The 23,979-nt window shown below is 45.6% G+C and overlaps 1 protein-coding gene across 5 annotated transcripts in view; it reads left to right on the top strand.

Moving 5' to 3' along the window:
- Window positions 1–23,468, top strand: part of ncalda (neurocalcin delta a) — a 99,635-nt gene extending 76,167 nt beyond the window's left edge. For all 5 annotated transcript variants that reach the window (XM_031811788.1, XM_031811786.1, XM_031811787.1 and 2 more), the window contains 4 exons: window positions 10,148–10,549; window positions 15,875–15,980; window positions 20,481–20,606; window positions 22,924–23,468. In XM_031811788.1, coding sequence (XP_031667648.1) covers window positions 10,172–10,549; window positions 15,875–15,980; window positions 20,481–20,578 — 582 coding nt within the window. In that variant the 5' untranslated portion in view covers window positions 10,148–10,171 and the 3' untranslated portion in view covers window positions 20,579–20,606; window positions 22,924–23,468. The remainder of the gene's footprint in view (window positions 1–10,147; window positions 10,550–15,874; window positions 15,981–20,480; window positions 20,607–22,923) is intronic.
- Window positions 23,469–23,979: the final 511 nt, after the last annotated feature.

The raw sequence follows: 23,979 nt of genomic DNA, 5'->3' as shown, positions 1-23,979 counted from the left end.
TTCTACCAGCCCTTCTCTAGAGCTGCACTGTGTAAGGCCTCAGCTCTGTCTGGTACATAGTAGACGTTCTACCAGCCCTTCTCTAGAGCTGCACTGTGTAAGGCCTCAGCTCTGTCTGGTACATAGTAGACGTTCTACCAGCCCTTCTCTAGAGCTGTACTGTGTAAGGCCTCAGCTCTGTCTGGTACATAGTAGACGTTCTACCAGCCCTTCTCTAGAGCTGTACTGTGTAAGGCCTCAGCTCTGTCTGGTACATAGTAGACGTTCTACCAGCCCTTCTCTAGAGCTGCACTGTGTAAGGCCTCAGCTCTGTCTGGTACATAGTAGACGTTCTACCAGCCCTTCTCTAGAGCTGCACTGTGTAAGGCCTCAGCTCTGTCTGGTACATAGTAGATGTTCTACCAGCCCTTCTCTAGAGCTGTACTGTGTAAGGCCTCAGCTCTGTCTGGTACATAGTAGACGTTCTACCAGCCCTTCTCTAGAGCTGCACTGTGTAAGGCCTCAGCTCTGTCTGGTACATAGTAGACGTTCTACCAGCCCTTCTCTAGAGCTGCACTGTGTAAGGCCTCAGCTCTGTCTGGTACATAGTAGACGTTCTACCAGCCCTTCTCTAGAGCTGCACTGTGTAAGGCCTCAGCTCTGTCTGGTACATAGTAGACGTTCTACCAGCCCTTCTCTAGAGCTGCACTGTGTAAGGCCTCAGCTCTGTCTGGTACATAGTAGACGTTCTACCAGCCCTTCTCTAGAGCTGCACTGTGTAAGGCCTCAGCTCTGTCTGGTACATAGTAGACGTTCTACCAGCCCTTCTCTAGAGCTGCACTGTGTAAGGCCTCAGCTCTGTCTGGTACATAGTAGACGTTCTACCAGCCCTTCTCTAGAGCTGTACTGTGTAAGGCCTCAGCTCTGTCTGGTACATAGTAGACGTTCTACCAGCCCTTCTCTAGAGCTGCACTGTGTAAGGCCTCAGCTCTGTCTGGTACATAGTAGACGTTCTACCAGCCCTTCTCTAGAGCTGCACTGTGTAAGGCCTCAGCTCTGTCTGGTACATAGTAGACGTTCTACCAGCCCTTCCCTAGAGCTGCACTGTGTAAGGCCTCAGCTCTGTCTGGTACATAGTAGACGTTCTACCAGCCCTTCTCTAGAGCTGTACTGTGTAAGGCCTCAGCTCTGTCTGGTACATAGTAGACGTTCTACCAGCCCTTCTCTAGAGCTGCACTGTGTAAGGCCTCAGCTCTGTCTGGTACATAGTAGACGTTCTACCAGCCCTTCTCTAGAGCTGCACTGTGTAAGGCCTCAGCTCTGTCTGGTACATAGTAGACGTTCTACCAGCCCTTCTCTAGAGCTGCACTGTGTAAGGCCTCAGCTCTGTCTGGTACATAGTAGACGTTCTACCAGCCCTTCTCTAGAGCTGCACTGTGTAAGGCCTCAGCTCTGTCTGGTACATAGTAGACGTTCTACCAGCCCTTCTCTAGAGCTGCACTGTGTAAGGCCTCAGCTCTGTCTGGTACATAGTAGACGTTCTACCAGCCCTTCTCTAGAGCTGCACTGTGTAAGGCCTCAGCTCTGTCTGGTACATAGTAGACGTTCTACCAGCCCTTCTCTAGAGCTGTACTGTGTAAGGCCTCAGCTCTGTCTGGTACATAGTAGACGTTCTACCAGCCCTTCTCTAGAGCTGTACTGTGTAAGGCCTCAGCTCTGTCTGGTACATAGTAGACGTTCTACCAGCCCTTCTCTAGAGCTGCACTGTGTAAGGCCTCAGCTCTGTCTGGTACATAGTAGACGTTCTACCAGCCCTTCTCTAGAGCTGCACTGTGTAAGGCCTCAGCTCTGTCTGGTACATAGTAGACGTTCTACCAGCCCTTCTCTAGAGCTGCACTGTGTAAGGCCTCAGCTCTGTCTGGTACATAGTAGACGTTCTACCAGCCCTTCTCTAGAGCTGCACTGTGTAAGGCCTCAGCTCTGTCTGGTACATAGTAGACGTTCTACCAGCCCTTCTCTAGAGCTGCACTGTGTAAGGCCTCAGCTCTGTCTGGTACATAGTAGACGTTCTACCAGCCCTTCTCTAGAGCTGCACTGTGTAAGGCCTCAGCTCTGTCTGGTACATAGTAGACGTTCTACCAGCCCTTCTCTAGAGCTGTACTGTGTAAGGCTCGTCTCCATCCGGAAACCACTTAGGAACTTGATGAAGTTGGGTTTGGTGCTGAACTTAGTGTGTCTTGTTTCTCTTGAGCGGTAAAATGACTTATGAGCTTTGTGAAGTTGAGTTTGTTATGAAGTGGTGTCTTGCTCTGAAGTGGTGGATTTTGTGAATTTACTTCTCTTGTCTCATCATGAGGAGGAAGGAGCCAGGTAGCTTTTAGTGGTGACTTATGACTCATCGCTCTGTCAACTGTTATAGTTCTGTAGTATGACTCATCGATCTGTCAACTGTTATAGTTCTGTAGTATGACTCATCGCTCTGTCAACTGTTATAGTTCTTTAGTATGACTCATCGATCTGTCAACTGTTATAGTTCTGTAGTATGATCTCATCGATCTGTCAACTGTTATAGTTCTGTAGTATGACTCATCGATCTGTCAACTGTTATAGTTCTGTAGTATGACTCATCGCTCTGTCAACTGTTATAGTTCTGTAGTATGACTCATCGATCTGTCAACTGTTAGTAGTATGATCACAGCACCTTTATCAAGTCCACTCAGTGTGTTCTCTAGGCAAGCTAGCATTCAGTAGAGTCTGTCTCCAGGTGTTTTCTACAGCCGTAGGTTCAGTAGTGTCTGTCTCCAGGTGTTTTCTACAGCCGTAGGTTCAGTAGTGTCTGTCTCCAGGTGTTTTCGACAGCCGTAGGTTCAGTAGTGTCTGTCTCCAGGTGTTTTCTACAGCCGTAGGTTCAGTAGTGTCTGTCTCCAGGTGTTTTCGACAGCCTTACATTCAGTAGTGTCTGTCTCCAGGTGTTTTCTACAGCCGTAGGTTCAGTAGTGTCTGTCTCCAGGTGTTTTCTACAGCCGTAGGTTCAGTAGTGTCTGTCTCCAGGTGTTTTCTACAGCCGTAGGTTCAGTAGTGTCTGTCTCCAGGTGTTTTCTACAGCCGTAGGTTCAGTAGTGTCTGTTTCCAGATGTTTTCTACAGCCGTAGGTTCAGTAGTGTCTGTCTCCAGGTGTTTTCTACAGCCGTACGTTCAGTAGTGTCTGTCTCCAGATGTTTTCTACAGCCGTAGGTTCAGTAGTGTCTGTCTCCAGGTGTTTTCTACAGCCATTAGTTCAGTAGTGTCTGTCTCCAGGTGTTTTCTACAGACGTAGGTTCAGTAGTGTCTGTCTCCAGGTGTTTTCTACAGCTGTAGGTTCAGTAGTGTCTGTCTCCAGGTGTTTTCTACAGCCGTACCCGTTCAGTAGTGTCTGTCTCCAGGTGTTTCCTACAGCCGTAGGTTCAGTAGTGTCTGTCTCCAGGGTTTTCCTACAGCCGTAGGTTCAGTAGTGTCTGTCTCCAGGTGTTTTCTACAGCCGTACCCGTTCAGTAGTGTCTGTCTCCAGGTGTTTTCTACAGCCGTACCCGTTCAGTAGTGTCTGTCTCCAGGTGTTTTCTACAGCCGTAGGTTCAGTAGTGTCTGTCTCCAGGTGTTTTCTACAGCCGTAGGTTCAGTAGTGTCTGTCTCCAGGGTTTTCCTACAGCCGTAGGTTCAGTAGTGTCTGTCTCCAGGTGTTTTCTACAGCCGTACCCGTTCAGTAGTGTCTGTCTCCAGGTGTTTTCTACAGCCATACGTTCAGTAGTGTCTGTCTCCAGGTGTTTTCTACAGCCATACGTTCAGTAGTGTCTGTCTCCAGGTGTTTTCTACAGCCGTATGTTCAGTAGTGTCTGTCTCCAGGTGTTTTTCTACAGCCGTAGGTTCAATAGTGTCTGTCTCCAGGTGTTTTCTACAGCCGTAGGTTCAGTAGTGTCTGTCTCCAGGTGTTTTCTACAGCCATACGTTCAGTAGTGTCTGTCTCCAGGTGTTTTCTACAGCCGTACCCGTTCAGTAGTGTCTGTCTCCAGGTGTTTTCTACAGCCGTATGTTCAGTAGTGTCTGTCTCCAGGTGTTTTCTACAGCCGTAGGTTCAATAGTGTCTGTCTCCAGGTGTTTTCTACAGCCGTAGGTTCAGTAGTGTCTGTCTCCAGGTGTTTTCTACAGCCATACGTTCAGTAGTGTCTGTCTCCAGGTGTTTTCTACAGCCGTACCCGTTCAGTAGTGTCTGTCTCCAGGTGTTTTCTACAGCCGTATGTTCAATAGTGTCTGTCTCCAGGTGTTTTCTACAGCCGTAGGTTCAGTAGTGTCTGTCTCCAGGTGTTTTCTACAGCCATACGTTCAGTACATGGACATATTTGTGTCTGTCTGTCTGTCTGCATGGAATATTCCATCACTTCAGACAGAACAATATGTTTGGTTACATTTGAGCATGTGAAGACTCCTGGGCACAGTGAAGTCCACTTCTCCCTCGTTCCACAATGAGGGTACCTTAAAAGGATACAGGCGGTTTGGTTGCATAGCAGTAGAGAGATACTGTTCTGTCTGCTTACTTTGCTGCTCTGATAAGTAGTCTTCTAATGAAGCTTTCTGTGCCTGTCTCCAGGTGTTTTCTACAGCCGTAGGTTCAGTAGTGTCTGTCTCCAGGTGTTTTCTACAGCCATACCCGTTCAGTAGTGTCTGTCTCCAGGTGTTTCCTACAGCCGTAGGTTCAGTAGTGTCTGTCTCCAGGTGTTTCCTACAGCCGTAGGTTCAGTAGTGTCTGTCTCCAGGTGTTTTCTACAGCCGTACCCGTTCAGTAGTGTCTGTCTCCAGGTGTTTTCTACAGCCGTACCCATTCAGTAGTGTCTGTCTCCAGGTGTTTTCTACAGCCGTACCCGTTCAGTAGTGTCTGTCTCCAGGTGTTTTCTACAGCCGTAGGTTCAGTAGTGTCTGTCTCCAGGTGTTTCCTACAGCCGTAGGTTCAGTAGTGTCTGTCTCCAGGTGTTTTCTACAGCCGTACCCGTTCAGTAGTGTCTGTCTCCAGGTGTTTTCTACAGCCGTACCCATTCAGTAGTGTCTGTCTCCAGATGTTTTCTACAGCCGTAGGTTCAGTAGTGTCTGTCTCCAGGTGTTTTCTACAGCCATTAGTTCAGTAGTGTCTGTCTCCAGGTGTTTTCTACAGACGTAGGTTCAGTAGTGTCTGTCTCCAGGTGTTTTCTACAGCTGTAGGTTCAGTAGTGTCTGTCTCCAGGTGTTTTCTACAGCCGTACCCGTTCAGTAGTGTCTGTCTCCAGGTGTTTCCTACAGCCGTAGGTTCAGTAGTGTCTGTCTCCAGGGTTTTCCTACAGCCGTAGGTTCAGTAGTGTCTGTCTCCAGGTGTTTTCTACAGCCGTACCCGTTCAGTAGTGTCTGTCTCCAGGTGTTTTCTACAGCCGTACCCGTTCAGTAGTGTCTGTCTCCAGGTGTTTTCTACAGCCGTAGGTTCAGTAGTGTCTGTCTCCAGGTGTTTTCTACAGCCGTAGGTTCAGTAGTGTCTGTCTCCAGGTGTTTTCGACAGCCTTACATTCAGTAGTGTCTGTCTCCAGGTGTTTTCTACAGCCGTAGGTTCAGTAGTGTCTGTCTCCAGGTGTTTTCTACAGCCGTAGGTTCAGTAGTGTCTGTCTCCAGGTGTTTTCTACAGCCGTAGGTTCAGTAGTGTCTGTCTCCAGGTGTTTTCTACAGCCGTAGGTTCAGTAGTGTCTGTCTCCAGGTGTTTTCTACAGCCGTAGGTTCAGTAGTGTCTGTTTCCAGATGTTTTCTACAGCCGTAGGTTCAGTAGTGTCTGTCTCCAGGTGTTTTCTACAGCCGTAGGTTCAGTAGTGTCTGTCTCCAGGTGTTTTCTACAGCCATTAGTTCAGTAGTGTCTGTCTCCAGGTGTTTTCTACAGCCGTAGGTTCAGTAGTGTCTGTCTCCAGGTGTTTTCTACAGCCGTAGGTTCAGTAGTGTCTGTCTCCAGGTGTTTTCTACAGCCGTAGGTTCAGTAGTGTCTGTCTCCAGGTGTTTTCTACAGCCGTAGGTTCAGTAGTGTCTGTCTCCAGGTGTTTTCTACAGCCGTAGGTTCAGTAGTGTCTGTCTCCAGGTGTTTTCTACAGCCATACGTTCAGTAGTGCCTGTCTCCAGGTGTTTTCTACAGCCGTATGTTCAGTAGTGTCTGTCTCCAGGTGTTTTCTACAGCCGTAGGTTCAGTAGTGTCTGTCTCCAGGTGTTTTCTACAGCCGTAGGTTCAGTAGTGTCTGTCTCCAGGTGTTTTCTACAGCCGTAGGTTCAGTAGTGTCTGTCTCCAGGTGTTTTCTACAGCCATACGTTCAGTAGTGTCTGTCTCCAGGTGTTTTCTACAGCCATACGTTCAGTAGTGTCTGTCTCCAGGTGTTTTCTACAGCCGTATGTTCAGTAGTGTCTGTCTCCAGGTGTTTTCTACAGCCGTAGGTTCAATAGTGTCTGTCTCCAGGTGTTTTCTACAGCCGTAGGTTCAGTAGTGTCTGTCTCCAGGTGTTTTCTACAGCCATACGTTCAGTAGTGTCTGTCTCCAGGTGTTTTCTACAGCCGTACCCGTTCAGTAGTGTCTGTCTCCAGGTGTTTTCTACAGCCGTATGTTCAGTAGTGTCTGTCTCCAGGTGTTTTCTACAGCCGTAGGTTCAATAGTGTCTGTCTCCAGGTGTTTTCTACAGCCGTAGGTTCAGTAGTGTCTGTCTCCAGGTGTTTTCTACAGCCATACGTTCAGTAGTGTCTGTCTCCAGGTGTTTTCTACAGCCGTACCCGTTCAGTAGTGTCTGTCTCCAGGTGTTTTCTACAGCCGTATGTTCAATAGTGTCTGTCTCCAGGTGTTTTCTACAGCCGTAGGTTCAGTAGTGTCTGTCTCCAGGTGTTTTCTACAGCCATACGTTCAGTACATGGACATATTTGTGTCTGTCTGTCTGTCTGCATGGAATATTCCATCACTTCAGACAGAACAATATGTTTGGTTACATTTGAGCATGTGAAGACTCCTGGGCACAGTGAAGTCCACTTCTCCCTCGTTCCACAATGAGGGTACCTTAAAAGGATACAGGCGGTTTGGTTGCATAGCAGTAGAGAGATACTGTTCTGTCTGCTTACTTTGCTGCTCTGATAAGTAGTCTTCTAATGAAGCTTTCTGTGCCTGTCTCCAGGTGTTTTCTACAGCCGTAGGTTCAGTAGTGTCTGTCTCCAGGTGTTTTCTACAGCCATACCCGTTCAGTAGTGTCTGTCTCCAGGTGTTTCCTACAGCGTAGGTTCAGTAGTGTCTGTCTCCAGGTGTTTCCTACAGCCGTAGGTTCAGTAGTGTCTGTCTCCAGGTGTTTTCTACAGCCGTACCCGTTCAGTAGTGTCTGTCTCCAGGTGTTTTCTACAGCCGTACCCATTCAGTAGTGTCTGTCTCCAGGTGTTTTCTACAGCCGTACCCATTCAGTAGTGTCTGTCTCCAGGTGTTTTCTACAGCCGTACCCGTTCAGTAGTGTCTGTCTCCAGGTGTTTTCTACAGCCGTAGGTTCAGTAGTGTCTGTCTCCAGGTGTTTTTTACAGCCGTAGGTTCAGTAGTGTCTGTCTCCAGGTGTTTTCTACAGCCGTACGTTCAGTAGTGTCTGTCTCCAGGTGTTTTCTACAGCCGTAGGTTCAGTAGTGCCTGTCTCCAGGTGTTTTCTACAGCCGTAGGTTCAGTAGTGTCTGTCTCCAGGTGTTTTCTACAGCCGTACCTTCAGTAATGTCTGTCTCCAGGTGTTTTCTACAGCCGTAGGTTCAGTAGTGTCTGTCTCCAGGTGTTTTCTACAGCCGTAGGTTCAGTAGTGTCTGTCTCCAGGTGTTTTCTACAGCCATACGTTCAGTAGTGTCTGTCTCCAGGTGTTTTCTACAGCCATACGTTCAGTAGTGTCTGTCTCCAGGTGTTTTCTACAGCCGTATGTTCAGTAGTGTCTGTCTCCAGGTGTTTTCTACAGCCGTAGGTTCAATAGTGTCTGTCTCCAGGTGTTTTCTACAGCCGTAGGTTCAGTAGTGTCTGTCTCCAGGTGTTTTCTACAGCCGTACGTTCAGTAGTGTCTGTCTCCAGGTATTTTCTACAGCCGTAGGTTCAGTAGTGTCTGTCTCCAGGTGTTTTCTACAGCCGTAGGTTCAGTAGTGCCTGTCTCCAGGTGTTTTCTACAGCCGTAGGTTCAGTAGTGTCTGTCTCCAGGTGTTTTCTACAGCCGTACCTTCAGTAATGTCTGTCTCCAGGTGTTTTCTACAGCCGTAGGTTCAGTAGTGTCTGTCTCCAGGTGTTTTCTACAGCCGTAGGTTCAGTAGTGTCTGTCTCCAGGTGTTTTCTACAGCCATACGTTCAGTAGTGTCTGTCTCCAGGTGTTTTCTACAGCCATACGTTCAGTAGTGTCTGTCTCCAGGTGTTTTCTACAGCCGTACCCGTTCAGTAGTGTCTGTCTCCAGGTGTTTTCTACAGCCGTAGGTTCAGTAGTGTCTGTCTCCAGGTGTTTTCTACAGCCGTAGGTTCAATAGTGTCTGTCTCCAGGTGTTTTCTACAGCCGTAGGTTCAGTAGTGTCTGTCTCCAGGTGTTTTCTACAGCCATACGTTCAGTAGTGTCTGTCTCCAGGTGTTTTCTACAGCCGTACCCGTTCAGTAGTGTCTGTCTCCAGGTGTTTTCTACAGCCGTATGTTCAATAGTGTCTGTCTCCAGGTGTTTTCTACAGCCGTAGGTTCAGTAGTGTCTGTCTCCAGGTGTTTTCTACAGCCATACGTTCAGTACATGGACATATTTGTGTCTGTCTGTCTGTCTGCATGGAATATTCCATCACTTCAGACAGAACAATATGTTTGGTTACATTTGAGCATGTGAAGACTCCTGGGCACAGTGAAGTCCACTTCTCCCTCGTTCCACAATGAGGGTACCTTAAAAGGATACAGGCGGTTTGGTTGCATAGCAGTAGAGAGATACTGTTCTGTCTGCTTACTTTGCTGCTCTGATAAGTAGTCTTCTAATGAAGCTTTCTGTGCAAACAACCAAACATACGTTTTGGGTCCTTTTTCTTCTCCTGTGTCATGTAGGATGTGCATCTCTAATTTCTCTGTACAGCCGTCAACATACAGCTAACATTTAGTTATTTCTGTTAGCTGTTATCATCATGGTCTTCAGTACGAGTACTAGTACTGTAGTGGACATCTGTTATCATCATGGTTAACATAACATACCTCAGTACTAGTACTCTAGTGGACATCTGTTATCATCATGGTTAACATAACATACCTCAGTACTAGTACTGTAGTGGACATCTGTTATCATCATGGTTATCATAACATACCTCAGTACTAGTACTCTAGTGGACAGCTGTTATCATCATGGTTAACATGACATACCTCAGTACTAGTACTCTAGTGGACATCTGTTATCATCATGGTTATCATAACATACCTCAGTACTAGTACTCTAGTGGACATCTGTTATCATCATGGTTAACATAACATACCTCAGTACTAGTACTCTAGTGGACATCTGTTATCATCATGGTTATCATAACATACCTCAGTACTAGTACTGTAGTGGACATCTGTTATCATCATGGTTAACATAACATACCTCAGTACTAGTACTCTAGTGGACAGCTGTTATCATCATGGTTATCATAACATACCTCAGTACTAGTACTGTAGTGGACAACTGTTATCATCATCGTCTTCAGTACGAGTACTAGTACTGTAGTGGACATCTGTTATCATCATGGTTAACATAACATACCTCAGTACTAGTACTCTAGTGGACAGCTGTTATCATCATGGTTAACATGACATACCTCAGTACTAGTACTCTAGTGGACAGCTGTTATCATCATGGTTAACATGACATACCTCAGTACTAGTACTCTAGTGGACATCTGTTATCATCATGGTTAACATGACATACCTCAGTACTAGTACTGTAGTGGATATCTGTTATCATCATGGTTAACATAACATACCTCAGTACTAGTACTCTAGTGGACAGCTGTTATCATCATCGTCTTCAGTACGAGTACTAGTACTCTAGTGGACATCTGTTATCATCATGGTTAACATAGCATACCTCAGTACTAGTACTGTAGTGGACATCTTCCTCTCCTTTTCTCAGCTTCTGTCTCCCCTCTCTCTCTCTTCCAGCTGTTACTATAGTAACCACCAGTCATGGGGAAGCAGAACAGTAAACTCCGCCCAGAGGTGATGCAGGATCTGCTGGAGAGCACGGACTTCACAGAGCATGAGATCCAGGAGTGGTATAAGGGCTTCCTGAGGGACTGCCCCAGCGGGAACCTCTCCATGGAGGAGTTTAAGAAGATCTACGGTAACTTCTTCCCTTACGGAGACGCCTCCAAGTTCGCAGAGCACGTCTTCCGCACCTTCGACGCCAACGGGGACGGGACCATAGACTTCCGGGAGTTCATCATCGCTCTGAGCGTCACGTCGCGGGGCAAGCTGGAGCAGAAATTGAAGTGGGCCTTCAGCATGTACGACCTGGACGGGAACGGATACATCAGCAAGTCTGAGATGCTGGAGATCGTACAGGTGAGGCAGGAACAGAGAGCTGGGATTTGTAGTTCTGGTGTGAGTTATTTGTAGGCACGGTATTCACGACCTGGACAGGAACAGACACATGAGGAGGTCTGAGATGGTGGAGATGGTAGAGGTGAGGCAGGAACAGACATGAGGAGGTCTGAGATGGTAGAGGTGAGGCAGGAACAGACACATGAGGAGGTCTGAGATGGTGGAGATGGTAGAGGTGAGGCAGGAACAGACATGAGGAGGTCTGAGATGGTAGAGGTGAGGCAGGAACAGACACATGAGGAGGTCTGAGATGGTAGAGGTGAGGCAGGAACAGACACATGAGGAGGTCTGAGATGATAGAGGTGAGGCAGGAACAGACACATGAGGAGATCTGAGATGATCGAGGTGAGACGGGAACAGACACATGAGGAGGTCTGAGATGATAGAGGTGAGGCAGGAACAGACACATGAGGAGGTCTGAGATGGTGGAGATGATAGAGGTGAGATAGGAACAGACACATGAGGAGGTCTGAGATGGTAGAGGTGAGGCAGGAACAGACATGAGGAGGTCTGAGATGGTAGAGGTGAGATAGGAACAGACATGAGGAGGTCTGAGATGGTAGAGGGGAGATTTGACCTTCAGTAGGTTGTACCAACTGGTTGTCCTCTGTAGCGTGGTTCATGTTGACTGATTATTTGTTGATCAGCAACATATCTTACTGTTGGCTTTCACTCCTGTATGATCTTCACCTACAATGCTTAGACTAGCTACACATACCACTGTCTATTGAAATATATACTCATGTTAACTCCTCGTTAAAATGTTGCAGAAACTGGCCAGATCTGTAATGAAACACTTGTCTAAACAGCAGCATCACTGTCTTTATCCATAAGACAGACCAGTCCTAGCTGCTGGCAGACAGTCCCAGACCAATCCGAGCTCCCAGCCCACTGGCAGACAGTCCCAGACCAGTCCTAGCTGCTGGCAGACAGTCCCAGACCAGTCCTAGCTGCTGGCAGACAGTCCCAGACCAGTCCTAGCTGCTGGCAGACAGTCCCAGACCAATCCGAGCTCCCAGCCCACTGGCAGACAGTCCCAGACCAGTCCTAACTGCTGGCAGACAGTCCCAGACCAGTCCTAGCTGCTGGCAGACAGTCCCAGACCAGTCCTAGCTGCTGGCAGACAGTCCCAGACCAATCCGAGCTCCCAGCCCACTGGCAGACAGTCCCAGACCAATCCGAGCTCCCAGCCCACTGGCAGACAGTCCCAGACCAGTCCTAGCTGCTGGCAGACAGTCCCAGACCAGTCCTAGCTGCTGGCAGACAGTCCCAGACCAGTCCTAGCTGCTGGCAGACAGTCCCAGACCAGTCCTAGCTGCTGGCAGACAGTCCCAGACCAATCCGAGCTCCCAGCCCACTGGCAGACAGTCCCAGACCAGTCCTAGCTCCCAGTCCAAGCTCCCAGTCCCAGACCAGTCCCAGCTCCCAGTCCCAGACCAGTCCCAGCTCCCAGTCCCAGCTCCCAGTCCCAGCTCCCAGTCCCAGCTCCCAGACCAGTCCCAGACCAGTCCCAGCTCCCAGTCCCAGCTCCCAGTCCAAGACCAGTCCCAGCTCCCAGTCCCAGACCAGTCCCAGCCCGCTGGTAGACAGTCCCTCTGCTACATGTACTGTTTCAACAGGTCGTTCACTCTAAAGACTTTGCTATGGCCATGTATCTAGCAGAGAAAGACTTAGAGAAATATAATTGACTAGGGATTCAAGTATTTCATGACAATGTCAAAGCCGTGGCCCGGACCTTATTCCTCCAATAGAACCTTCCAGACCTTATTCCTCCAATAGAACCTTCCAGACCGTGTTGCAGAGCCGTAGTCTGGACCATATTCCTCCAATAGATCCTTCCAGACCGTGTTGCAGAGCCGTAGTCTGGACCATATTCCTCCAATAGAACCTTCCAGACCGTGTTGCAGAGCCGTAGTCTGGACCATATTCCTCCAATAGAACCTTCCAGACCGTGTTGCAGAGCCGTAGTCTGGACCATATTCCTCCAATAGATCCTTCCAGACCATATTCCTCCAATAGATCCTTCCAGACCGTGTTGCAGAGCCGTAGTCTGGACCATATTCCTCCAATAGATCCTTCCAGACCGTGTTGCAGAGCCGTAGTCTGGACCATATTCCTCCAATAGATCCTTCCAGACCGTGTTGCAGAGCCGTAGTCTGGACCATATTCCTCCAATAGAACCTTCCAGACCGTGTTGCAGAGCCGTAGTCTGGACCATATTCCTCCAATAGATCCTTCCAGACCGTGTTGCAGAGCCGTAGTCTGGACCATATTCCTCCAATAGATCCTTCCAGACCGTGTTGCAGAGCCGTAGTCTGGACCATATTCCTCCAATAGATCCTTCCAGACCGTGTTGCAGAGCCGTAGTCTGGACCATATTCCTCCAATAGATCCTTCCAGACCGTGTTGCAGGTTGAAGATCTCATTTTATCATCATGGAACATTTAGAGATTCATTGTTATTTGTAGACATCTATATTGAACAAAAATATTATCGCTCCATATTTATTTTATTTTTTTACAGACTGTTCGTTGTTCGTTTTACATTTCTGGGATCTTTTATTTCAGCTCATGGGACCAACATTTTACATGTTGTGTTTATATTTTTGTTCAGGGTATAAGATGGTGTCTGTGTGTTTAATTCTCCAGGATGTCTGTGTGTTTAATTCTCCAGGATGTCTGTGTGTTTAATTCTCCAGGATATCTATAAGATGGTGTCTGTGTGTTTAATTCTCCAGGATATCTATAAGATGGTGTCTGTGTGTTTAATTCTCCAGGCGATCTATAAGATGGTGTCTGTGTGTTTAATTCTCCAGGTGATCTATAAGATGGTGTCTGTGTGTTTAATTCTCCAGGCGATCTATAAGATGGTGTCTGTGTGTTTAATTCTCCAGGCGATCTATAAGATGGTGTCTGTGTGTTTAATTCTCCAGGATATCTATAAGATGGTGTCTGTGTGTTTAATTCTCCAGGATATCTATAAGATGGTGTCTGTGTGTTTAATTCTCCAGGATATCTATAAGATGGTGTCTGTGTGTTTAATTCTCCAGGTGATCTATAAGATGGTGTCTGTGTGTTTAATTCTCCAGGCGATCTATAAGATGGTGTCTGTGTGTTTAATTCTCCAGGATATCTATAAGATGGTGTCTGTGTGTTTAATTCTCCAGGATGTCTGTGTGTTTAATTCTCCAGGATATCTATAAGATGGTGTCTGTGTGTTTAATTCTCCAGGCGATCTATAAGATGGTGTCTGTGTGTTTAATTCTCCAGGCGATCTATAAGATGGTGTCTGTGTGTTTAATTCTCCAGGTGATCTATAAGATGGTGTCTGTGTGTTTAATTCTCCAGGCGATCTATAAGATGGTGTCTGTGTGTTTAATTCTCCAGGCGATCTATAAGATGGTGTCTGTGTGTTTAATTCTCCAGGATATCTATAAGATGGTGTCTGTGTGTTTAATTCTCCAGGATATCTATAAGATGGTGTCTGTGTGTTTAATTCTCCAGGATATCTATAAGATGGTGTCTGTGTGTTTAATTCTCCAGGTGATCTATAAGATGGTGTCTGTGTGTTTAATTCTCCAGGCGATCTATAAGATGGTGTCTGTGTGTTTAATTCTCCAGGATATCTATAAGATGGTGTCTGTGTGTTTAATTCTCCAGGATATCTATAAGATGGTGTCTGTGTGTTTAATTCTCCAGGATATCTATAAGATGGTGTCTGTGTGTTTAATTCTCCAGGTGATCTATAAGATGGTGTCTGTGTGTTTAATTCTCCAGGTGATCTATAAGATGGTGTCTGTGTGTTTAATTCTCCAGGATGTCTGTGTGTTTAATTCTCCAGGATATCTATAAGATGGTGTCTGTGTGTTTAATTCTCCAGGATATCTATAAGATGGTGTCTGTGTGTTTAATTCTCCAGGCGATCTATAAGATGGTGTCTGTGTGTTTAATTCTCCAGGATATCTATAAGATGGTGTCTGTGTGTTTAATTCTCCAGGCGATCTATAAGATGGTGTCTGTGTGTTTAATTCTCCAGGATATCTATAAGATGGTGTCTGTGTGTTTAATTCTCCAGGCGATCTATAAGATGGTGTCTGTGTGTTTAATTCTCCAGGTGATCTATAAGATGGTGTCTGTGTGTTTAATTCTCCAGGATGTCTGTGTGTTTAATTCTCCAGGATATCTATAAGATGGTGTCTGTGTGTTTAATTCTCCAGGATATCTATAAGATGGTGTCTGTGTGTTTAATTCTCCAGGATATCTATAAGATGGTGTCTGTGTGTTTAATTCTCCAGGATATCTATAAGATGGTGTCTGTGTGTTTAATTCTCCAGGATATCTATAAGATGGTGTCTGTGTGTTTAATTCTCCAGGATATCTATAAGATGGTGTCTGTGTGTTTAATTCTCCAGGATATCTATAAGATGGTGTCTGTGTGTTTAATTCTCCAGGTGATCTATAAGATGGTGTCTGTGTGTTTAATTCTCCAGGATGTCTGTGTGTTTAATTCTCCAGGATATCTATAAGATGGTGTCTGTGTGTTTAATTCTCCAGGATATCTATAAGATGGTGTCTGTGTGTTTAATTCTCCAGGATATCTATAAGATGGTGTCTGTGTGTTTATTCTCCAGGCAATCTATAAGATGGTGTCTGTGTGTTTATTCTCCAGGCGATCTATAAGATGGTGTCTGTGTGTTTAATTCTCCAGGATATCTATAAGATGGTGTCTGTGTGTTTAATTCTCCAGGATATCTATAAGATGGTGTCTGTGTGTTTAATTCTCCAGGATATCTATAAGATGGTGTCTGTGTGTTTATTCTCCAGGCAATCTAGAAGATGGTGTCTGTGTGTTTATTCTCCAGGCGATCTATAAGATGGTGTCTGTGTGTTTAATTCTCCGGGATATCTATAAGATGGTGTCTGTGTGTTTAATTCTCCAGGATATCTATAAGATGGTGTCTGTGTGTTTAATTCTCCAGGATATCTATAAGATGGTGTCTGTGTGTTTAATTCTCCAGGATATCTATAAGATGGTGTCTGTGTGTTTAATTCTCCAGGATATCTATAAGATGGTGTCTGTGTGTTTAATTCTCCAGGATATCTATAAGATGGTGTCTGTGTGTTTAATTCTCCAGGATATCTATAAGATGGTGTCTGTGTGTTTAATTCTCCGGGATATCTATAAGATGGTGTCTGTGTGTTTAATTCTCCAGGTGATCTATAAGATGGTGTCTGTGTTTATTCTCCAGGCAATCTATAAGATGGTGTCTGTGTGTTTATTCTCCAGGCAATCTATAAGATGGTGTCGTCTGTGATGAAGATGCCAGAGGACGAGTCTACTCCAGAGAAGAGGACAGAGAAGATCTTCAGACAGATGGACACCAACAGAGACGGTACATCTCATCTCATCCACACATTAGTGTGGGAGTGTACTGGTATAGGGTATAGGGTATACCGTGTTAGTGTACTGGTATAGGGTATAGGGTATACCGTGTTAGTGTATAGGGTATAGGGTATACCGTGTTAGTGTACTGGTATAGGGTATAGGGTATACCGTGTTAGTGTATTGGTATAGGGTATACCGTGTTAGTTTATTGGTATAGGGTATACCGTGTTAGTGTATTGGTATATGGTATACCGTGTTAGTGTACTGGTATAGGGTATAGGGTACACCGTGTTAGTGTATTGGTATAGGGTATAGGGTACACCGTGTTAGTGTATTGGTATAGGGTATAGGGTATACCGTGTTAGTGTACTGGTATAGGGTATACCGTGTTAGTGTACTGGTATAGGGTATAGGGTATACCGTGTTAGTGTATTGGTATAGGGTATACCGTGTTAGTGTACTGGTATAGGGTATACCGTGTTAGTGTATTGGTATAGGGTATACCGTGTTAGTGTACTGGTATAGGGTATACCGTGTTAGTGTACTGGTATAGGGTATACCGTGTTAGTGTACTGGTATAGGGTATAGGGTATACCGTGTATTGGTATAGGGTATAGGGTATACCATGTTAGTGTATTGGTATAGGGTATACCGTGTTAGTTTATTGGTATAGGGTATACCGTGTTAGTGTACTGGTATAGGGTATACCGTGTTAGTGTATTGGTATAGGGTATACCGTGTTAGTGTACTGGTATAGGGTATACCGTGTTAGTGTACTGGTATAGGGTATACCGTGTTAGTGTACTGGTATAGGGTATACCGTGTTAGTGTATTGGTATAGGGTATACCGTGTTAGTGTACTGGTATAGGGTATACCGTGTTAGTGTACTGGTATAGGGTATACCGTGTTAGTGTACTGGTATAGGGTATACCGTGTTAGTGTACTGGTATAGGGTATACCGTGTTAGTGTATTGGTATAGGGTATAGGGTATACCGTGTTAGTGTATTGGTATAGGGTATAGGGTATACCGTGTTAGTGTACTGGTATAGGGTATACCGTGTTAGTGTACTGGTATAGGGTATAGGGTATACCGTGTTAGTGTACTGGTATAGGGTATACCGTGTTAGTGTACTGGTATAGGGTATACCGTGTTAGTGTACTGGTATAGGGTATACCGTGTTAGTGTACTGGTATAGGGTATACCGTGTTAGTGTATTGGTATAGGGTATAGGGTATACCGTGTTAGTGTATTGGTATAGGGTATAGGGTATACCGTGTTAGTGTACTGGTATAGGGTATACCGTGTTAGTGTACTGGTATAGGGTATAGGGTATACCGTGTTAGTGTACTGGTATAGGGTATACCGTGTTAGTGTATTGGTATAGGGTATAGGGTATACCGTGTTAGTGTACTGGTATAGGGTATACCGTGTTAGTGTATTGGTATAGGGTATACCGTGTTAGTGTACTGGTATAGGGTATACCGTGTTAGTGTATTGGTATAGGGTATACCGTGGTCGTGTATTGGTATAGGGTATAGGGTATACCGTGTTAGTGTACTGGTATAGGGTATACCGTGTTAGTGTACTGGTATAGGGTATACCGTGTTAGTGTACTGGTATAGGGTATACCGTGTTAGTGTACTGGTATAGGGTATACCGTGTTAGTGTACTGGTATAGGGTATACCGTGTTAGTGTATTGGTATAGGGTATACCGTGTTAGTGTACTGGTATAGGGTATACTGTGTTAGTGTACTGGTATAGGGTATAGGGTATAGGTATACCGTGTTAGTGTACTGGTATAGGGTATACCGTGTTAGTGTACTGGTATAGGGTATACCGTGTTAGTGTATTGGTATAGGGTATAGGGTATACCGTGTTAGTGTATTGGTATAGGGTATAGGGTATACCGTGTTAGTGTACTGGTATAGGGTATACCGTGTTAGTGTACTGGTATAGGGTATACCGTGTTAGTGTACTGGTATAGGGTATACCGTGTTAGTGTATTGGTATAGGGTATACCGTGTTAGTTTACTGGTATAGGGTATACCGTGTTAGTGTACTGGTATAGGGTATACCGTGTTAGTGTATTGGTATAGGGTATACCGTGTTAGTGTACTGGTATAGGGTACACCGTGTTAGTGTACTGGTATAGGGTATAGGGTATACCGTGTTAGTGTATTGGTATAGGGTACACCATGTTAGTGTACTGGTATAGGGTATACCGTGTTAGTGTACTGGTATAGGGTATACCGTGTTAGTGTACTGGTATAGGGTATACCGTGTTAGTGTACTGGTATAGGGTATAGGGTATACCGTGTTAGTGTATTGGTATAGGGTATACTGTGTTAGTGTACTGGTATAGGGTATACCGTGTTAGTGTACTGGTATAGGGTATAGGGTATACCGTGTTAGTGTATTGGTATAGGGTATAGGGTATACCGTGTTAGTGTACTGGTATAGGGTATACCGCGTTAGTGTATTGGTATAGGGTATAGGGTACACCGTGTTAGTGTATTGGTATAGGGTATAGGGTACACCGTGTTAGTGTATTGGTATAGGGTATAGGGTATACCGTGTTAGTGTACTGGTATAGGGTATACCGTGTTAGTGTACTGGTATAGGGTATACCGTGTTAGTGTACTGGTATAGGGTATACCGTGTTAGTGTACTGGTATAGGGTATACCGTGTTAGTGTACTGGTATAGTGTATACCGTGTTAGTGTACTGGTATAGGGTATAGGGTATACCGTGTTAGTGTACTGGTATAGGGTATACCGTGTTAGTGTATTGGTATAGGGTATACCGTGTTAGTGTACTGGTATAGGGTATACCGTGTTAGTGTACTGGTATAGGGTATACCGTGTTAGTGTATTGGTATAGGGTATACCGTGTTAGTGTATTGGTATAGGGTATACCGTGTTAGTGTACTGGTATAGGGTATACCGTGTTAGTGTATTGGTATAGGGTATACCGTGTTAGTGTATTGGTATAGGGTATACCGTGTTAGTGTATTGGTATATGGTACACCGTGTTAGTGTTTACATTTCCTTTACATCCTTTGCATGCTTGTATAACTTTACATCCGGTAACTACTAGCTAGCTATGCTTGTATAACTCTACATCCGGTAACTACTAGCTAACTATGCTTGTATAACTCTACATCCAGTAACTACTAGCTAGCTATGCTTGTATAACTCTACATCCGGTAACTACTAGCTAGCTATGCTTGTATAACTTTACATCCGGTAACTACTAGCTAGCTATGCTTGTATAACTCTACATCCGGTAACTACTAACTATGCTTGTATAACTTTACATCCGGTAACTACTAGCTATGCTTGTATAACTTTACATCCGGTAACTACTAACTATGCTTGTATAACTTTACATCCGGTAACTACTAACTATGCTTGTATAACTTTACATCCGGTAACTACTAGCTAACTATGGTTGTATAACTCTACATCCGGTAACTACTAGCTAACTATGCTTGTATAACTTTACATCCGGTAACTACTAGCTATGCTTGTATAACTCTACATCCGGTAACTACTAGCTAACTATGCTTGTATAACTCTACATCCGGTAACTACTAGCTAACTATGCTTGTATAACTCTACATCCAGTAACTACTAGCTAACTATGGTTGTATAACTCTACATCCAGTAACTACTAGCTAACTATGCTTGTATAACTTTATGAGATGGATTTGTTTGTCTTTGCAATTAGTGTATGTATGTATGTTTTCGCTTGTTAGCATTTAGTGACTTCTAGCGTTACCACCTGTTAATAATCCCACCTGTTAATAATCCCACATCTGACTACTAGGGTTACCACCTGTTAATAATCCCACCTGTTAATAATCCCACATCTGACTTCTAGGGTTACCACCTGTTAATAATCCCACATCTGACTACTAGGGTTACCACCTGTTAATAATCCCACATCTGACTACTAGGGTTACCACCTGTTAATAATCCCACATCTGACTACTAGGGTTACCACCTGTTAATAATCCCACCTGTTAATAATCCCACATCTGACTACTAGGGTTACCACCTGTTAATAATCCCACCTGTTAATAATCCCACATCTGACTACTAGCGTTACCACCTGTTAATAATCCCACCTGTTAATAATCCCACATCTGACTACTAGGGTTACCACCTGTTAATAATCCCACATCTGACTACTAGGGTTACCACCTGTTAATAATCCCACATCTGACTACTAGGGTTACCACCTGTTAATAATCCCACATCTGACTTCTAGGGTTACCACCTGTTAATAATCCCACCTGTTAATAATCCCACATTTGACTTCTAGGGTTTCCACCAGTTGAGGACCTACTTACTCAATGGTTTTCAGTTTGGTGTCCAAACGTCAAGGTCTCTATTTGATAATGATATATACTCATGTCTAGTGTTTCTCCAGGTAAACTGTGTCTGGAAGAGTTCATTAAAGGTTAATCTAACCTGACTGTCTCCTGTTGTGTTTCTCCAGGTAAACTGTCTCTGGAAGAGTTCATTAAAGGGGCTAAAAGTGACCCCTCCATCGTGCGTCTGTTACAGTGTGACCCCAGCAGCGCTGGGCAGTTCTAAACCGCCCTGCCTTGGGGGTCAAGACAATGTAAGGCCACACTCTATTCATTTAGGTTTCCTGTTCGTTTCATTCCTGTGTATGTCTCACCCCTTAGTGTGAGATCGAAGACCCCCTCATGCTGTGTGGATCACTAACCAGTCTGTTACCTCCACTAACCAGTCTGTTACCTCCACTAACCAGTCTGTTACCTCCACTAACCAGTCTGTTACATCCACTAACCAGTCTGTTACCTCCACTAACCAGTCTGTTACATCCACTAACCAGTCTGTTACATCCACCAACCTCCACTAACCAGTCTGTTACCTCCACTAACCAGTCTGTTACATCCACTAACCAGTCTGTTACATCCACTAACCAGTCTGTTACCTCCACTAACCAGTCTGTTACATCCACTAACCAGTCTGTTACATCTACCAACCTCCACTAACCAGTCTGTTACATCCACCAACCTCCACTAACCAGTCTGTTACATCCACTAACCAGTCTGTTACCTCCACTAACCAGTCTGTTACATCCACCAACCTCCACTAACCAGTCTGTTACATCCACCAACCTCCACTAACCAGTCTGTTACATCCACCACCCTCCACTAACCAGTCTGTTACATCTACCAACCTCCACTAACCAGTCTGTTACATCCACTAACCTCCACTAACCAGTCTGTTACATCCACTAACCAGTCTGTTACCTCCACTAACTAGTCTGTTACCTCCACCAACCTCCACTAACCAGTCTGTTACCTCCACTAACCTCCACTAACCAGTCTGTTACATCCACTAACCTCCACTAACCAGTCTGTTACATCCACCAACCTCCACTAACCAGTCTGTTACCTCCACTAACCTCCACTAACCAGTCTGTTACCTCCACGAACCTCCACTAACCAGTCTGTTACATCCACTAACCAGTCTGTTACATCCACTAACCAGTCTGTTACATCCACCAACCTCCACTAACCAGTCTGTTACCTCCACTAACCTCCACTAACCAGTCTGTTACATCCACCAACCTCCACTAACCAGTCTGTTACATCCACTAACCAGTCTGTTACCTCCACTAATCAGTCTGTTACATCCACCACCCTCCACTAACCAGTCTGTTACATCTACCAACCTCCACTAACCAGTCTGTTACATCCACCAACCTCCACTAACCAGTCTGTTACATCCACTAACCAGTCTGTTACCTCCACTAACCAGTCTGTTACCTCCACCAACCAGTCTGTTACATCCACCAACCTCCACTAACCAGTCTGTTACATCCACTAACCAGTCTGTTACCTCCACTAACCAGTCTGTTACCTCCACCAACCAGTCTGTTACCTCCACCAACCTCCACTAACCAGTCTGTTACCTCCACTAACCAGTCTGTTACATCCACCAACCTCCACTAACCAGTCTGTTACCTCCACCAACCTTCACTAACCAGTCTGTTACATCCACCAACCTCCACTAACCAGTCTGTTACATCCAATAACCAGTCTGTTACCTCCACTAACCAGTCTGTTACCTCCACCAACCAGTCTGTTACATCCACCAACCTCCACTAACCAGTCTGTTACATCCACTAACCAGTCTGTTACCTCCACTAACCAGTCTGTTACCTCCACCAACCAGTCTGTTACCTCCACCAACCTCCACTAACCAGTCTGTTACCTCCACCAACCTCCACTAACCAGTCTGTTACATCCACCAACCTCCACTAACCAGTCTGTTACCTCCACCACCCTCCACTAACCAGTCTGTTACATCCACCAACCTCCACTAACCTCCACTAACCAGTCTGTTACATCCACTAACCAGTCTGTTACCTCCACCACCCTCCACTAACCAGTCTGTTACATCCACCAACCTCCACTAACCAGTCTGTTCCATCCACCAACCTCCACTAACCAGTCTGTTACCTCCACTAACCAGTCTGTTTCCTCCACCAACCTCCACTAACCAGTCTGTTACCTCCACTAACCTCCACTAACCAGTCTGTTACATCCACTAACCTCCACTAACCAGACTGTTACCTCCACCAACCTCCACTAACCAGTCTGTTACGTCCACCAACCTCCACTAACCAGTCTGTTACCTCCACTAACCAGTCTGTTACCTCCACTAACCAGTCTGTTACCTCCACTAACCAGTCTGTTACCTCCACTAACCAGTCTGCTACCTCCACTAACCAGTCTGCTACCTCCACTAACCAGTCTGTTACCTCCACTAACCAGTCTGTTACCTCCACTAACCAGTCTGCTACCTCCACTAACCAGTCTGCTACCTCCACTAACCAGTCAGTTACCTCCACTAACCAGTCTGTTACCTCCACTAACCAGTCTTTGTCATTCTATTTCCAGTGTTTATTTGGGCGAATCCAAATAGCCCCCCCCCCCCCCCCCCCCCCCCCTCCACCTTTGGAGCAAACTGATGAAGAAGACAAGCCTTCAAATGATGACACTGAAGACAACGGGCCAATGAGAGCCAGCCATGTCCTCCAGACTCCTCCTCCTCTAACCACTCCCAGCAGCAACCTGACAACATCTCCAGGCTCTCATGATCCCAGTCATGATGTGATCCAGTCCACTCGCCGTGTATTCGATAAGTCCTAGGGTTTACTCCCAAATCACACCCTGTTCCCTGTATAGCAGTACCTTAAGCCCGGTAGGCCCTGGTCTGCAGTAGTACACTACGTAGGGAATAGGGCCCCGGACTCTCTGTTTGGTTCTCAACGCTCCGTACTGGACACACCCACTGCCCTCAACTAGGTCCTCCTAGCTCTTGTGTGTATCGTAAACAGTTAGAGAGGGAATGAGAGAGAGAGGGAATGAGAGAGAGAGAGAGAGAGGGAATGAGAGAGAGAGAGAGGGAATGAGAGAGAGAGAGAGAGAGAGAGGGAATGAGAGAGAGAGAGAGGGAATGAGAGAGAGAGGGAATGAGAGAGAGAGAGAGAGAGAGGGAATGAGAGAGAGAGAGAGGGAATGAGAGAGAGAGAGAGGGAATGAGAGAGAGAGAGAGGGAATGAGAGAGAGAGAGAGGGAATGAGAGAGAGAGAGAGAGGGAATGAGAGAGGGAATGAGAGAGGGAATGAGAGAGAGAGAGAGGGAATGAGAGAGGGAATGAGAGAGAGAGAGGGAATGAGAGAGAGAGAGAGAGAGAGAGGGAATGAGAGAGAGAGAGGGAATGAGAGAGAGGGAATGAGAGAGAGAGAGAGAGAGAGAGAGAGAGGGAATGAGAGAGAGAGAGAGGGAATGAGAGAGAGAGAGGGAATGAGAGAGAGGGAATGAGAGAGAGAGAGAGAGGGAATGAGAGAGAGAGAGGGGGAATTGTTGTGTGTTATTTTACTGTTAGAATGTGGATGTGTGTGGGGGTGTTTTTCAACACTTGAGAGAGAGAGGGAATGAGAGAGAGAGAGG

This window comes from Oncorhynchus kisutch, unplaced genomic scaffold, assembly GCF_002021735.2.
Source record: "Oncorhynchus kisutch isolate 150728-3 unplaced genomic scaffold, Okis_V2 Okis02a-Okis13b_hom, whole genome shotgun sequence".
NCBI classification, from domain to species: Eukaryota; Metazoa; Chordata; class Actinopteri; order Salmoniformes; family Salmonidae; genus Oncorhynchus; species Oncorhynchus kisutch.
This window is presented reverse-complemented; position numbering and strand designations above follow the sequence as displayed.